Source organism: Calliphora vicina, chromosome 2 (genome assembly GCF_958450345.1).
Source record: "Calliphora vicina chromosome 2, idCalVici1.1, whole genome shotgun sequence".
NCBI lineage: Eukaryota > Metazoa > Arthropoda > Insecta > Diptera > Calliphoridae > Calliphora > Calliphora vicina.
In genome coordinates, this window is record NC_088781.1 from 31,418,833 (window position 1) to 31,435,412 (window position 16,580).

At 28.5% G+C, this 16,580-nt stretch overlaps 1 protein-coding gene across 1 annotated transcript; it reads right to left on the minus strand.

The window, feature by feature from the left end:
• Positions 1-6,280: 6,280 nt before the first annotated feature.
• On the minus strand, positions 6,281-7,413 carry LOC135951272 (uncharacterized). The gene is given in 3 exon segments (XM_065500889.1): positions 6,281-6,864; positions 6,927-7,099; positions 7,101-7,413. Coding segments are annotated over 3 exon segments (813 nt in total). The 5' UTR covers positions 7,268-7,413; the 3' UTR covers positions 6,281-6,391.
• Between the last annotated feature and the right edge of the window lie 9,167 nt (positions 7,414-16,580).

Here is a 16,580-nt window from a genome sequence, read left to right on the forward strand (position 1 = left end):
AACAAAAGATTTAAGTAGCAATAAAAAAAAATTACTGAAATACTAGTGATTCTCAAAACAAATCGTTCATTTTGTTTTCCTTTACAATTAGTAGTATGTTTTCATTTTAATATTAAGAGTATTTTCTTATTATTTTGACGTTTTATTATTTTTAATAAAAATAAATTGTTTTAAATATTTATATGTATGCAGTGACGCACAAATGTTAAAGATAGACAGGCTGCCAGTGATTATAAACTGAAAATAATAATTTTTGAAAATACATGATGCACTATAAATAGGAAAATTCTAATTTCAGTTATTGCGTACTGGAAACTACAGGTTAATGTAATAAATCATATACCAAACAAAGTGTTTTCAGAAACTACAAATAAGTTTCGATGTACCCTAAACAGCCATATTTGGAGTTAATTCTTTTGGTATATATTTGCATTATATTAATCAAATTTTGAATAATTTTAACAACTCTATTTAGAGATTAGGCAATAAGTATGCATTTATATTAGGCATCATGTTTCTTTTAATCTAAAATCAGTAGTTCAACTATGTTTTGGACATTTTTTTTTTGCCGTTCATTGTTTAGTATTTAATTCAATTAATGCCTTGTCATGATATATATGATATATTAATTTTGAGAGTATTAAATATCGATTTACATAATGAAGAACACTAAAAAACAATAGAAAATAATTATTTCCAGGTAAAACTCTGGAAAGTTATTGGATATTGGACATTTTTGGAAAACTAAACACTTTAGGGGAGATAATGGGATAAAACTATGGTTTGGTACTTATTTTGCCACCATCTGCATATGGTCCGAAAGTACACACGAATGGGTTAACTGACACACGAACTCTATGCTCTATCAATCTACGGTCAATGAAGATCGTTACCGCACTAATAAATATATAAATAAATTTTTAATTTTATTATTTACTTTTCAAAAAGTACCAAATATGAATTTAAAAATGGAGTAAAACGGTAAAATACATTTGCAGTCGGATCTACCATCCCTGAATTTAATGAAATTTACAACATACATCATATATCCAATGTGTGCCTCATATAGTGACCTTTTCAATGGAAACTCATTCCGATGTAAAAGTATTGCGATTTGAAAACTAAAAATATTGTTACTTTTTAACCTTTTCAAAACGTTTGGTTTATTTCCTTTAAATAAACCGGATACTTTTGCTTGCAAATAAAAGCCGTTTAGTAGTTTAAAAATTGTAACAACTCTTTATTTATTCAAAATGTACAACAACCACAGAATTAAATAGCCACTCAATGTTTTTTATACACGTTTATAAATTCTCAGAAATACAGACACAATTTATAATGTACACGAATTTACTTGAAAAACACAACACACTTTAAGGCACTAAGTTGATGTTTATTCGAAAAGCGTATCTGATAAACTGACTCACGATTGCAACCTCTGCCACTATTTATAACACTGCCATCTGCATTCTAGATTGCTCTTTAACTGTCAAAGTTCGAATATTCTAGATCATACGCCATCTGTGGTGTACCTTCTACAATGTTCTTTAACTGAATATTCGAATTCAAACGTTGCCAACTTACGATCAATGGTCAACTGAAAGCTTTTATTTAATAATGCCCACAGATATGTTACAGTTTGCTATTACAGCAATGTTATTTGAAAGCATTATGCTACTTTTAAATCAGCCCTTAAAATCGTTATATTTGAATTCAAGTACAATTTCGTAACAATATGTTTAAATTTTCTAAACGTATAACTTTAATATTAGTCATAGATCAGCATAATTTTTGATTTCATTTTAAAGCCAAAGATATGTTTTTTAAAATGGTGTGCATAAAAAATTGTTTTCTTCCAAAAGTTTAAAGGTCAATTTTTTAGTATATATTTCAATATAAAAAATATCAAAGATCGACGTGTTAAAAATTAAAAAAATGACATGGTAAACCAATATTAAAAGTACGTTTTTTTTATACAAATTCATTAAAAACAAGTAAGAAAGTATGGTCGGGCTTGACCTACACTAAGTAAAAGAGCAACAACATTTTTCTTTTAAAATTTCAATAATTTATATTTTTGAGTGATTTTCGGAAGTGGGGTTATATGGGAGCTATAGACCGATCACCATGAAATTAGGTCGTGTGATTTGTGTCTATATAAAAGTTAACTATGTTGAATTTTGTGTGTATACCAATATTTTTAAGCGATTTATGCACGTTAAAGTGATTTTCTCTATGGGAGCTAATTATGGACCTATCGTAACAAAATTTAGTGACATGAATTTTGTATATATAAGACTTATTTGGAGAGAAATTTGTGTAGATACATATATAAATTAAACAGTTAATGACCGATAAAGTCCAATTTCGAGAGGAAATTTGTATGGGAGCTAGGTGAAATAATGCACCGATTTCAGCCAGTTTCAATAGGCTTGGTCCTTGGGCCAAAAAAATTATATGTACCAAATTTTATCGAAATATCTTCAAAATTGGACAGCCAGCCAACCAGCCAGACGGACGGACATACTTTAATCGATTCAGAAAGTGATTCTAAGTCGATCGGTATACTTTAAGGTGGGTGTTAGACCAATATTTTTGGGCGTTACAAACATCTGCACAAACGCATAATACCCTCCCCACTATGGTGGTGTAGGGTAAAACAAGTAAGTATATAAGTACATTAAGTAAATGAGCAAAATCATTTTTCTTTTAAAATTTCAATAATTTATTTTCGAAAATAGTGATTTTCGGAAGCGGGCCTTATGTGAGAGCTATGACTAATTATAAAATTTGGTGATATGATTTTCGTATATATAAAACTTATTTGGAGCAAAATTTGTGTAGATACTAGGGTATTCGAATTATTCGATTTTTCTCTTGTTCGAATAAAACAAATAATTCGAATAAGAGATTTTAACTTGTCCGAATAATACGATCACACGTTTAAAATGAATCGAATTATTCAAATAATTTAATTCTTTTTAAAAAAGTAAAGAATGAAGCTTTTTATTGTTAAAGAAAGAAAAACAAAAAATAACGTTAAAGTTAACAATTCATGTATTGATAATGTTAAAAAACATTCAAAAACAAAGTCCATCATTAAATTTTCAACAGAAATATTCTGATCAGATTAACTCCCGAACAATCTACAAAACAATTGACTAGCAAAACCTTTAGTTTCCGTTTAGGAGTTGTGTTTTAAAAAATTTGAGCTAGTTGGACATGATTCTGAATTCAAATACAATATAAAAGTATTAAGAACTTTTTTTTTCGTTCTTTAATTCGTGGTTTAAATTGAGTAACTAATCTTTAGTAAATTAATTATTCACTATTTCTAAATTATTTATAACAAATTGTATTATACATCAAGCCCTATCAACGTTGCCGAACCTTTGCTTAATAAAGTGGTCTTGGGGAATGACACAATAAAGGGAATCTATTCAAAGTTTGATATCATTGTCAGTGAACGTGGCTAATTTGAAGTCGGGCAGTGCATGATTGACGCATTTATAAATACGCAAAAAGTTTATTAACATGTTAAACAAAGATGTTCAAAATCATGTATAAGACGAACTCCATGCTTTTCTTGCAACAAAACGTTAGTTTGCAATATTTGTGTTTATCATACGATTTATTAAATATTTTAAGATCATGGCCTTCACCTATTTCAATGTAATCGTCATAAATGTCATCCTCAATATCATTTTCGACGACCGTTTCAAAATCACATTCTCCATTACATTGAACTAGAGTTTCGTGTTCGGTTTTAATCGAAACCGAAACCGCGGGTTTTCAAGGACTAAAACCGAAACCGACAATTATTCTTCGGTTTTTACTTTTAATAAATTTTCAGTAGAAAAATTAAAAATTTAGAAATGAGTAACAAACTTTTTCCTCCAAAGATTCATCCAAGTATTTCCTGACAATTAAAATTCAATTGACTGCAAAATTCAATTCCATACAAAATTTGTTTTATAAACCTTTGATAAATTTATAAACTGTTTATGCATATGGGGGTTAGTTATTTTCAAATATGCAATAAAAGTATGGAGTACTGGCTGACCCGGTGCGCTACGCCATACCAATTAGAAGAAAGAAATAGTACTTTTAAGTCTCCCTTTGTGAATTAATAATAATTCAGGATAACATTATAAAATATTCCAAAAGTACTATTACAATAAAGAAATAGTACTATTTCCGAAACCGATCGGTTTCCATTTTTTTAAAACCGAAACCGCGGTATTGAAATTCTTCGTTTTTTTGGAAACTCTCCATTCAACTCTACTTTAATTTAAGTTAAAATTTTGATTATTAACTGCGATTCTTCTAATATTTCGCCAGCTAAATAACAAATATTTTATTCCGTACCTTTTATTTTCATTGGTTCAAGTCCTAAGTTAAAAATGTTTAAATATTTGTTTTTAGAATTGTAACTTCTTTCAGTAATATTTATATATTTATAGAAGGAGCTATCGGAACACTCATCTACTGATCGAAAGTCCATTTGTCGAATTTCAAAAACAAAACAATTTTTGTGAGTCATTATTACTTATTTAGATTTGAAATTATGACAAATTTTAAGCAATTTAATAAATTTAAATATATATGAACATTTATTCGTTTTATTCGATTATTCTACAAAAAATTGTGCGAATTATTCGTTATTCGAAAATGGCCATTTTTAAATTGTTCCAATAATTATTCGTAAGAAATTATTCGATTAATCGAACGATAATTATTCGAATGAATACCCCACTAGATATGTATATGAATTAAATATTTATCACGAATAAACTCCAATTTTGGGAGGACAGTTGTATGGGAGCTAGGTGACATTATTGACCGATTTCAGCCATTTTCAATATGCCTCGTCCTTAGTCAATAAGAAATAAAATAACTTAGAAATTATTGTATGTACCAAATTTTATCGAAATATCTTCAAAATTGCCAGCCAGTCGGACGGACAGCGTTTACTCGACTCAGAAAGTGATTTTAAGTCGATCGGTATACTTTAAGGTTAATACCCTCCACACTATGGTGATGTAGGGTATAATTATTCAGCCAATTTTTATCAAATTTTAAATAAGCACTTCTAATGGTACTTTTTTCAACAATATTTAACCTGACTGATTTAGAATCTACAAGAAAAGGACTAACAGGTGTTTTTTTCCTACTAATAGTTCTTTTTGAATATTAATCAAACATATATGTTTCTGGGTGAATTCAAAAGGGATAATCGATGGTACCATTTATATTATTGTTTATTTTGTAATAATAAACCTAAAATCAAGAACACGTGATCCTGAATGAGAATCCACAAAAGTTATTTTAGTGGTACCTTTCCTCTTCATAATGGTACTTTTTAACGATCGATGCCAAAATCATATAATGCTATATCCTTATTAAATAATTTTCTTTTAATTACGATTGGGGAGGCGAAGTGTATTGGATTATTATAATTTTAAGTATTTGCAGTTTAGCACTAGCATTGATTTTTACTGAATGTAATATTTTAATCAGTTTATATTTGAAAACTTTGTGTAACTGAAAATATAAATAATAAACTCCGAAGCTCTTACCTAAAACTTATTTTTGAAGGTCTAAAACTACATTAGATGTATGGTTTCTAGGGCAAAGTGGCTTAAAATTCTCTACAATTGCTCTACGATTTTTTGTGAATATAACATACTTTAATATCATAAAAATCTAAATACATATGATACAATTGAGGAGCCCCTAAACAAAAGGTACTTTTTCGCATCATTTAAAAAATTGATTTTTTGGTATTTTTATAATATTTGGTTTGAAATTTTTTAAAAAAAATCAAGTCAGAAAATTTTTTTTTTAATTTTTTTGCTAAGTAAATGGGTTCTAAAAAACGTACTACACTAGATAAAACAAAAAAAAAATTATTTAATTTCAATGTGTAAATTTTTTACATATTAAATCAGGATTAAAAATATTCATTTAAAATCTTATCGTTAAAAAAACATACTTTTTAATTTTGTTTTAAACAAAACGTACTTTTTTTTCCTTATTTTTTAACAAAAGGACCTTTTTCCGATATTAAAATGTTTTATATCAAACATCCTTAACATTTAATGTGTTGACTTATGGTAGTATTGATAAGTAAGAAACTTGTTACCATTTCCAGGTTCATGCAGTTTTTTAAGGGGCGAAATAAATAAAACTCATTTTCCCAAAAAAAAGTACCTTTTGTTCTGCGACTCCTCAATTTTAATAACTATATGAGTAGGACTTTAAATAAAAAATAAAACACTTTTCTCCATGGCGAGGGCCAAATATTTTATTAAAATTTTATTTTCAAAAAAATTAAAAATTAAGTTTATTTAGTTTATAAATTGAAGATATAATAAAAATAATAAATTTATTAATGCTCCATTATATCGCCTGCAATTTCAGCTGGTTTCGATTTCATATCCTTTTGGGGTGTAGGTGGCGCTGGTGCTGGATAGCAAACAGTTCTTTCAATTTGCACTATTTCACCTTTTGCATCTGTTTCGTTTATCATCATTGGCATACAAATTACACCATATGTAGGAGCAGGTGGTTCTGTTGTACTTAGGGGTAGTTGGGTCGAGCTACTTTTAGCTTCTCTGGAACTAGAGCTCTCTGTTGTTGTGGTTATGGGCAGCAAAGGTGCGTTAAATGGCTTCTCTGTATATGGCTGTTGTTGCTGACCATTTATAATAACAACTTGGGCTGAAGTATTATTTGATTTGGCAGTACTATCAGCTGCTGCTGGATTATCCCTATAAACATGAGTAACATGATAATGGGGAGATGAAAACCCCATGGTTAATAGGCGGCCGGTTAGATAACCCGTTAGAAAATCCCCAAATTCTGAAAAATCATAATATTTAGTGAAATATTTTCAATATTTTTGAGTGAAATTAAAAACATACCAGCTCCTCTGGGTGGGGCTTGTGCCACATATATGGCATTTCCTGGCAAAGCGGCAGTATTATGATAATATGATCCTCCTGTGGGCAGTGGTGGCGTATTATAGCTGTTATAGTAATTATTTGCTTTTATATTTTTCTGAAATTTATCACTACTACCGGACTTTTTATTCTCATGCAATACGACGTGAACTTCCGCCACCACTTGAAGGTTTTTTGTATTTACGCCAACTACCGAAAAGTCCGCCAAATGAACCGCCACGCCTACCACCACGTGCCTCACATAGTGACAGCAATACAATCGCAATGATTAATGTTTTCACAAGAATTTTTTCACACTTCATATTTTTACTAAATTTGATTTGTTTTTTCTTTAATAAAAATTTATTCTTGAAAGAAATTTATTCAACGACAACTTAATTCTTTCTTTCCTTTGTATAAAATTTCTTTGTAGACCTTACACTATTTTTGCGATCATTCCACTTTGCTGTCTTTAAATACAATGATCAACCTAATCACATTTGATATTCAAGTCTTTAGTATAAAGGCCATTTGACTTAAAAAATATGATCATACGTGTAGTCAGTCAGTCATACATGCTGCACCAGAAATGCGATATAATTTAATTTATCAAAAGAAATTTAAGTTGTGAGGGCGGCGTTGAAGTGTGGATAATAAATGAAATCTTGTAATGCCCTATACGTTATTACATTAACAATGTAAATGTATTACATACTTTACTAATTACAAAATTATTTATAAAGTACGTCAATGTTAGTTGCTATTGTACGAGAAAAAAATTTCGTAAAATCATATGAAAATAAAATACTACTTTATTTTAAAATCGTTGTCTATTACGTATGATCTTCAACATAATATTGCTATAATTACACTTTTAGACAAAACTTTAAATGTAAATTTGTTCAACTAAATATTACAAAACATTTCTCAATGTTTTTCTTTTTACATAATTCAACATATAAACTAAAATATAAATAATTTTCGATGATCGAGATATCATTATTTGCACGCAAATCTTTTTTTTATTATTTTAATAATATAGTTCAAACATAAATAATTATATGTATACAAGATCTCTCGCTGCAATCGATCTATGTTCTCAAAGTCAGTATAAAGCAGTTAATCAGCGACAAAATGTTTGTCATATCTATTCGGGAGGATCATTTAAATTTGGACAATACATAGAATCCTGATAGCGAAGTGAATTTTACAGAAATCGTAACCGCGAAAATATCTTAACCAACAATATGTTCGATTTGAATTTGTTAATGCAAATAGATACTTTAGGATCATTTACATAATCTGTTGAAATTTTATAGATATAGCAAGTACCGATATTTACAGTGAGTTAAAACATTTAAACAGTTACAAAAAAAAGCTATGCACTTAACATATTTTCGCGTAATATGGCTCGATATGTAAAAACATGAATGGAAACATTTATACTGTTGCTTTTGACATTTGCTAAATTTACTAATTAGAGGTTTATTTTTTTATGTTTTAAAACAATAAAAATAAAATTGGATGACGAAAACTATATTATGACCCTAAAGAATAATATCCGACAATTACTTTTTGAAGATTCATTCAAATGTTTGCCGCGAGTACGCTGTAGGTGGTCGGTTCGGATGTCCAAGTCTAGAATCGACGAAGACTTCACGTGTGAGGGATAACACGATGAAGGCTGCCAGTTGACAAATTTGAGGATATAGTGGACTCGGAAGGTTGATGGTGCAAACTAAAATGTTTATTATTTTTATACGTACATTTTTACAAGAGACGTAAGAATTTTTTATTAAACACACATTGAATGATATAGCAAATTGTCCTCAATAAACAATATTTTTGGTCTGCATGAAATTTCTTCAAAAACACCTAGCTATTTTTGTATTCGCAGCGACAATATTTTGCTCGAAGTGCACGAAAAACATTTCTTACAGAACGCTGATATTTGTAAGTAAGATTTTTCGTAAGATTTTTGTGAGTCTTTCCATGATTACCACCACTTAATAAAGAAGAGGACGCCAGTACTACACCATCTTTCATTAAAATTGAGAAAATTCCAAATGAAATTAATAAATTCGACTTTAAATTTAGAAAATTCCAAATTTTTGTTATGGAAGATATAGCTTTTCAAATTTAACTGATTTTCAGTTTTCAAAAAAACAGACCATTTTTGGGTAATTTGTTTGGCTTTCAGATACAATATCTCGAAAACTAGGCAACGAATCGTCATTATTTTTGATTCTATTGATAGATCTATTTATTAAGAAAATAATAAAAAACTATACTGTTTGCTTTGTATTTGTCCAGGTAAATCTATATTTACCAACTATCCATTTTTTTCCATATTTCTAAAATTTTATGGAAAATAAAAAAAAAACTATGAATTTTTTATCTGCCATATTTTCAAAATAAGGTCTCTGATTATTCATGTACCTAATGCAATAATGTCCAGCTTCTCCCATTTTTTGTTAGGTGTAAAATTTTGAAAAAATGGGTTGCATGCATTTTTGGGCTATAAAGATATACCTTTTTTTTAGGGATTGTGAGCAATATTTTATAAAAAATTTTAAAATAAATTAGAAAAAAATTTTTCTAATAATTCTGGAATATTTTTCTAAAAATTTAAAAATAAGTTTTAAAAAAAATTTTATTCTTTTTTGGAATAATTTTAAATCATAAAAAGAAACATAAAAAATCAAACATTTTAAAAAAATATTTTATTTTACTTCCTATAAAATTGATGTTTCCACAAATTTCAACTTTGCTAATCCTAACTATGCCCTTAAAAGTCGTAGAACCCGTTTGACAAGGGTTCTACGACTTTTATTTCATAGGCTGATGAATTACACGGGTCATCAGCAAAAAAAGCGTCGCTAACCACTATATACATTTGATGCATCATGGTCACCTAAGTACAAAAATTGTAAAATTTTTTAATTTTTTTTTAATTTTTTTTTTCTAAAATTGCGAATTTTTGTAGATGTTTCTCCACATAAGTTATGATAGCTCAAAAAGTGTTATTCTGATATTACTGAAGTAAACTTAGAAAAGTTCCATTTTATACAAACTTTAATCTGTTTTATATTGCATTTTAATCGGCTCAGTAGTTTCGGAGATATAATAACAAATTGAAGCAAAAAATATATTTTGTACGTGAAAATAGCTAATTTTTTTGTTTTAAAAAACTCATGAAAAATCGAAAACAGATTCGTGATTTGTTGCCTATGATTCGTAGAGTCCGAAATTTACATTTGCGTCTACGAAATTTTGGAAAGTGTAACAAAAGTTTGATTGCTTCAACCGAAATTCTTCTTTATCAACTGACTTTCTGTTGATAGAATCGACAAATTCTATTTGTTCAACCGAATTGCCAATAAATTCGGTTGCTATCACGAATCTGTTTTCTCTGTGTACAGATATCAAAATTATGAAAAAAGACCTGTAAGTTTCAAAGCATATTTTTAATTTTTAAACATATCATAATTTAAAGAGGTGATTAATATCTTAAAATTTCGCAGATTTTTTGGTATAGTCTTGCAATATATGTCACACAATTTTTTTGATTTCGAAACCTAAAAAAATCATTTGAATTTATTTTCAACGATTCTCCAAATTTTGTTTAATGTTCTAATATAACAATAACATCGAGTATCATCGACGAGCTTACTAACTACAACCATTTTTGAAGGATTTTTTATATTTCCCGTAATTTTCGAAAATTATATTTTGAGTTTTTTTAGTTTTATCAGCCCAATCATGAGTCGCGGGAGTCTTTTCCCTTTCCCATTTTTATTACTCGAATTCACTGTTAAAAATGGGAAAAGGGAAAGAACCGCGGATTTTTTATTCACGATTGCACCCTTGCTATCAGTAAAGAAATTTCAAAACGTATCCTCCTTAAGTTTGCAATGACGAAAATTTAGATATTTTAATTCAACTGTCAAAAAAGTGTTTTTTTAGTTTTCCATTTTTTTATCTCTTATTATCTGCAAAATTATTGTGTTTACAATATCCATTAAATTTTAAATATAAACAATTTTAATTATTTAATAAAATGTTACATATGCATGTTTTGCTTCAATTATATTGACTAAAAAATAGCTTATCTCCATATTGTGTAAATTGTTTAACTGGTATATTTTGTTGAGTTTATTTGCCAGTATGTACAACTACGACAAAATGCTAATTGATTTATTTAAATTAATTTAAATTAATATGTTGACAGACACAGTTCCAATTTATATATATTGTGAGAAAGTTCATAGATTTTAATATATAGCACATAAAAAATACTATGTAATTTTATAGTGAATGTGCACTTTGAAAGTTATAAAAGCTAGGAATATTTTATATTCATGCGCTATAATTCATATTGCAAATCAAATATTTGAGAAAATAATTTTCTCATTGAGTTTTTTTTTTTAAAGAATAATGTGAGTAATTCAAAGATATGTATGAACACTTGAATCGTTTGTATCGGACAAAATAATTGACTGTAAAATAAGTCAAATATTTCGCTACATCTCTCATTTAAAATATTCATAATGTCGAAGGTCATTTAACACTTTCAAATAATGTCCATGACACGATACCGCTTGACATTTCGTCCAATTTCATAATTTGCATGAACATGACATACAAGAATGACAATAAATAGATAAGTATTACCAAAAATAAAAAGTGCGTTTCATTAGACTCTTATTTAAAAGTTATTTTCATGTAAAAACTAGCTAGCTCCATGCATTTTTTGAAAAAACAAGTTAACTCTTTAATTTCTTAAAAAACAGAAAAATTAAAAGTTTAAAACGACGCACAGTGGATAATATAAGGTGAATGCATATTATAATTATTTTTTACAAATGTTTGAAATTATCCATAAAACAAGTTCTATCGTAAAGCTAAAATATCAAGCAATAATTATTTGCAGAAATTATAGTTATTATGTCAACAGAAGTATTCGAAAATGGAGACAGAACACCCTACTTTCGACTTTAAAAATTTGGGTAGTTAAAATTATACCATATTCAAGAGCGTATTTTTAATATTTATAATTATTTTTTTTAAGACTGTTATACCTTGTTAGCAAGGGCATCTTCTTTCAGATTCTATTTTGGTTATGAGTTTTGTATATATTGTTAGCAGATTTGAAATTTATTCATTTGAAATATATAATGCTTTTTGGCTTACCTACGCAACTTTGACTAGGATTTTAGCTGTTGGCGCCAAATGACATGCAAAAATGTTGAGCAACTCAGAAATTAAAAAAAAAATTTAAAATTTAATGAGCTTTTTCATCTTGGTAGTTTTGTATTTCTTATTAAACAAGAATATAATTTAAAGAATTATGGAGGGACAAGGAATTAAGCTTTCATAAAATATATGCATAAAATGCACATTCCAAGAATTTATATAAGTTTTTTTTTTATAAAGTTTCGCATATTGACTTTCCCAGTAAATACTTGCAACGTGAGAATAAAATAAAAATTTACAAAATTACTCTCTTAAATTCTCAAAAATAGTAAAAAGTAAATGAACGTTTTTCCAGTAACAATTGTTTTATACACACAATTTTCTTATTTTATTCCTTTTAAAATGTATAAATACTCACATTTTCTTCAATTGTATTGAAAATTCTTTTCTTTTTGATATTTTTTCACCACAAAAATAAAATTGTAAATAAATAAACATTAACACAAAACATATGATATATAAGCTGAAATATAACTTTTTCGTAAAAAAGTTCGAAAAAATTACGTTGAAAATTAAAAACTGTACAAATATTTTTTTATATTTTTTTGTGTTTTTTTTTTATTATATGCGCTGGATGAGATACTAAAAGAGGTGTTAATGGAAAGTTGAGTAACTTTTACATTTTCATCCGATTTGAAAAATTAAAACCGTGTTTTGTTAAGAACTAAATTTGTTTTATTCATTGATATAAATTTGTATAAGCTTTCATATCAAAATAAGCAAAAACTGACTGAGTTGACGAACATCACTGAAGACGGTTTTTTAATATAACTTCTGCATTTGAGGGTGTTTCTGAAATTTTTGACACACTTTCTAATGTACTCTGCGAGGCCTATAAATCTAATGAGAAAAAACATAAAAACACCTCTTTTACTTGACAGAACATCTCAATTTTATACAAAAATTAAAAAAAAAAAATATAAAAACTGTATTTATAAGCGTTCATAACATTTTTTCCAATGATTCGGTTTTTATTTTCGAAAATACAAATTAAAAAGTTACAGAGAAAGAATCTAAAACAAGTAAGAAAGTATGGTCGGTCAAGCCCGACCATATAATACCCTACACTAAGTAAAAGAGCAAAAAAAATTTTTTCTTTTAAAATTTCAATAATTTATATTTTTGAGTGATTTTCGGAAGTGGGCCTTATATGGGAGCTATGACCAGTTATGGACCGATCACCATGAAATTGGGTCGCGTGATTTATGTCTATATTAAAGTTAACTATGTTGAATTTTGTGTGTTTACCAACATTTTTAAGCGATTTATGCACATTAAAGTGATTTTCGGAAGCGTTTCTATATGGGAGCTATGACTAATTATGACAAGGTTTACATGGACAGCCAGCCAGCCGACCGGACGGACATCGCTTAATCGACTCAGAAAGTGATTCTAAGTCGATCGGTATACTTTATGGTGTTAGACTAATATTTTTGGGCGTTACAAACATCTGCACAAACGCATAATACCCTCCCCACTATGGTGGTGTAAGGTACAAATAGGAGATAAAGAGCGAAATAAAACAAATTCGGGTCACAAGCTCTGTGGAATAAAAGGACACAATTTTTTTTCGAAAAACCTGAGCAACACCAGTTTTTTCGTAAAAAAACGGTTTTAAATTAAGTTAAATGTTTAATGATTTTTTCACAAATGATTACTAAAGTTGCCTTCAATGTAACTGACATCGATTTACGGATTTATTGTTCAAAAATTAGTTCAATATAACCAGAAATTGTGACGGTTTCATTACACAGTACAACACATGATTTTGGGACTCAATTCTAACAATTGCACGTGAAAGTAGCCCCAAAAATAAGAACTTATGCATCATTAGTTTTGTCAATTTGGCTGCCGTAATAATTTAATGGCCATACGAATTTTTTTCCTCAAGGTGGATTTTTATCACTTTTTCTATATTTTAGCACGGTTATATATCGTATACCGTACGGAATATCTCTTTTGTGGCTGAAGAAAAGTTGTAGATATTGAATAGTAGAAGAAAAGTACGGAACATACCTACCCGAAAAGTTGCATCCAGTGCCTTAAAAATCGCAAAAATGCCCATTTTTAAAATTTTTTACCAATTTTTCAACTGTTTTGCTCAATAACTGGATTACAAATCCAATTATGGACCGAACACCATGAAATTAGGTCGTGCGATTTGTGTTTATATGAAAGTTATTTATCATGAATTTGCATCATTTTTAAAAGATTTATTCACTTTAAAGTGATTTTCGGATGCGGGTCTTATATGGGAGCTATGAATAATTATGGACCAATCATAATAAAATTTGGTGACATGAATTTTGTATATATAAAACTTATTTGAAGCGAAATTTGTGTAGATACATATATAAATTAAACATTTATGACCGATAAAGTCCAATTTCGGGAGGACATTTGTATGGGGGCTAGGTGAAATAATGAACCGATTTCAGCCAATTTCAACAGGCTTCGTCCTTGTGCCGAGCAAATTATATGTACCAAATTTGTTTATGATCGGTCCATAATTATTCATAGCTCCCATATAAGACCTGCTTCCGAAAATCACTTTAAAGTGAATAAATCTGTTAAAAATGATGGTATACAAGCAAAATTCATGATAAATAACTTTCATATAGACACAAATCACACGACCTTATTTCATGGTGTTCGGTCCATAATTGGATTTGTAATCCAGTTATTGACAGTTATATAACTTTTTGGGGTAGTTATGTTCCGTACTTTTCTTCTACTATTCAATATATACAACTTTGCTTCAGCCACAAAAGAGATATTCTGTACGGTATACGAGATATAACCGTGCTAAAATATAGAAAAAGTGATAAAAATGAGGGAAAAAAATTCGTATGGCCATTAAATTATTACGGCAGCCAACTTGACAAAACTAATGATGCATAAGTTCTTATTTTTGGGGCTACTTTCACGTGCAATTGTCAGAATTGAGTCCCAAAGCAATGAACTGAAAAATGTTTTACTGTGTTATTATGGAGACTTTCTACATTTTGATTAAGTACTTATTGTTTTAGTTTCATCCCCCTTTTATCATCACTGATTGTTTTTTTTTTTCTATCATTTATTATTCGCAATTTGTTTCAATTCCATTTCATACCATTTTAATCATAAATGAGACTCATCAATGAATTTACAATATCCCGTTACATGTTTTTTTACTTTTGAGATTGTTAATGATATTTAAGAATATCAATGGAAATTAATATTCTGAATTTATGAATGAAAAACCAAGGTAGGTATATACAGTGTTGGCCACAAATTTAAGACAAATACTTGAATTTTTTTCATCAACTGAATTTTAAGTGCGATAGAGCCAAAATAAAAGGACTTCTAAGATTATGAAATTTATTATTAATGTTTCTAGTTTTTGAAAAATGTTTGGAAAAATCGGTAAAACATATATGGACAAAGATATGTGGAAATACGTTGACCCACCTCAGCGAACATCCGCTGTTAATAACATGATATGACCGAAACTAATGGAACTAAAATTACGAAATTTGGTCCGAATATTTTATAATAATAAAATTATAATGATATAAATATGAGAAAATAGGTTTATTTAAAAAAAAAATTTTTGGTCAAGTTGTAGAAAAATTTTATGTGTTCATGGTGAATATGTATGAATTGACACAGTCGAATAAAACAAACTTGTGTGTTAAAACAGTCCTCATGCATACATATTTGTGGAAATATTTGAAAAAATAATTGAAAATTACATGGAATTTAGCAAACAATTTTTGTCTTAAATTCCTGGCCACCACTGTATGTATATCAATTATCTTTAAGCTATCTTTAATTTGATAAAACGATGAACGAAATGGGGCAAGTTAATTGAAGATTGGTCATGACAAGATTAAGTCGATGATTCTAATTAATTTGTTTGAAATTAAGGGAGCCAAACTAATGTACTGATGGTAATGTATAGGAGTTCTCAGGCAGATAATATGGACTATATTGAGAACTATGGTTGGTGAGGGCAACGATCTAATATATCTAAAGATATAAGGTGCAATTTGAAAGAATATTTATGCTTAAACTCCGTTAAATTAGACGCCCGAGGTCCGTCCGAAAACTAAGGGTACATCTAATTATAACTATTTTTATTAAATATGATTGTGAGAAAGAACCCTACCCCATCCGGCGAGTTATAGCCAGATACCATTACAAAATCTTTAGCGTTATTTAAAATTATGTTTAAATAATTAGCGAAATATGTTTAAAAAGTTAAACATATATTCAATATTTCATTACATTTGCTACTAAAAAGTTATAAACGAAGAGATCGAAAAAAACTAACTACTAAGTATAAACCTCAATATAACAGAATCACTATATGAGAACCCCTGCATAATTTTATTGTAG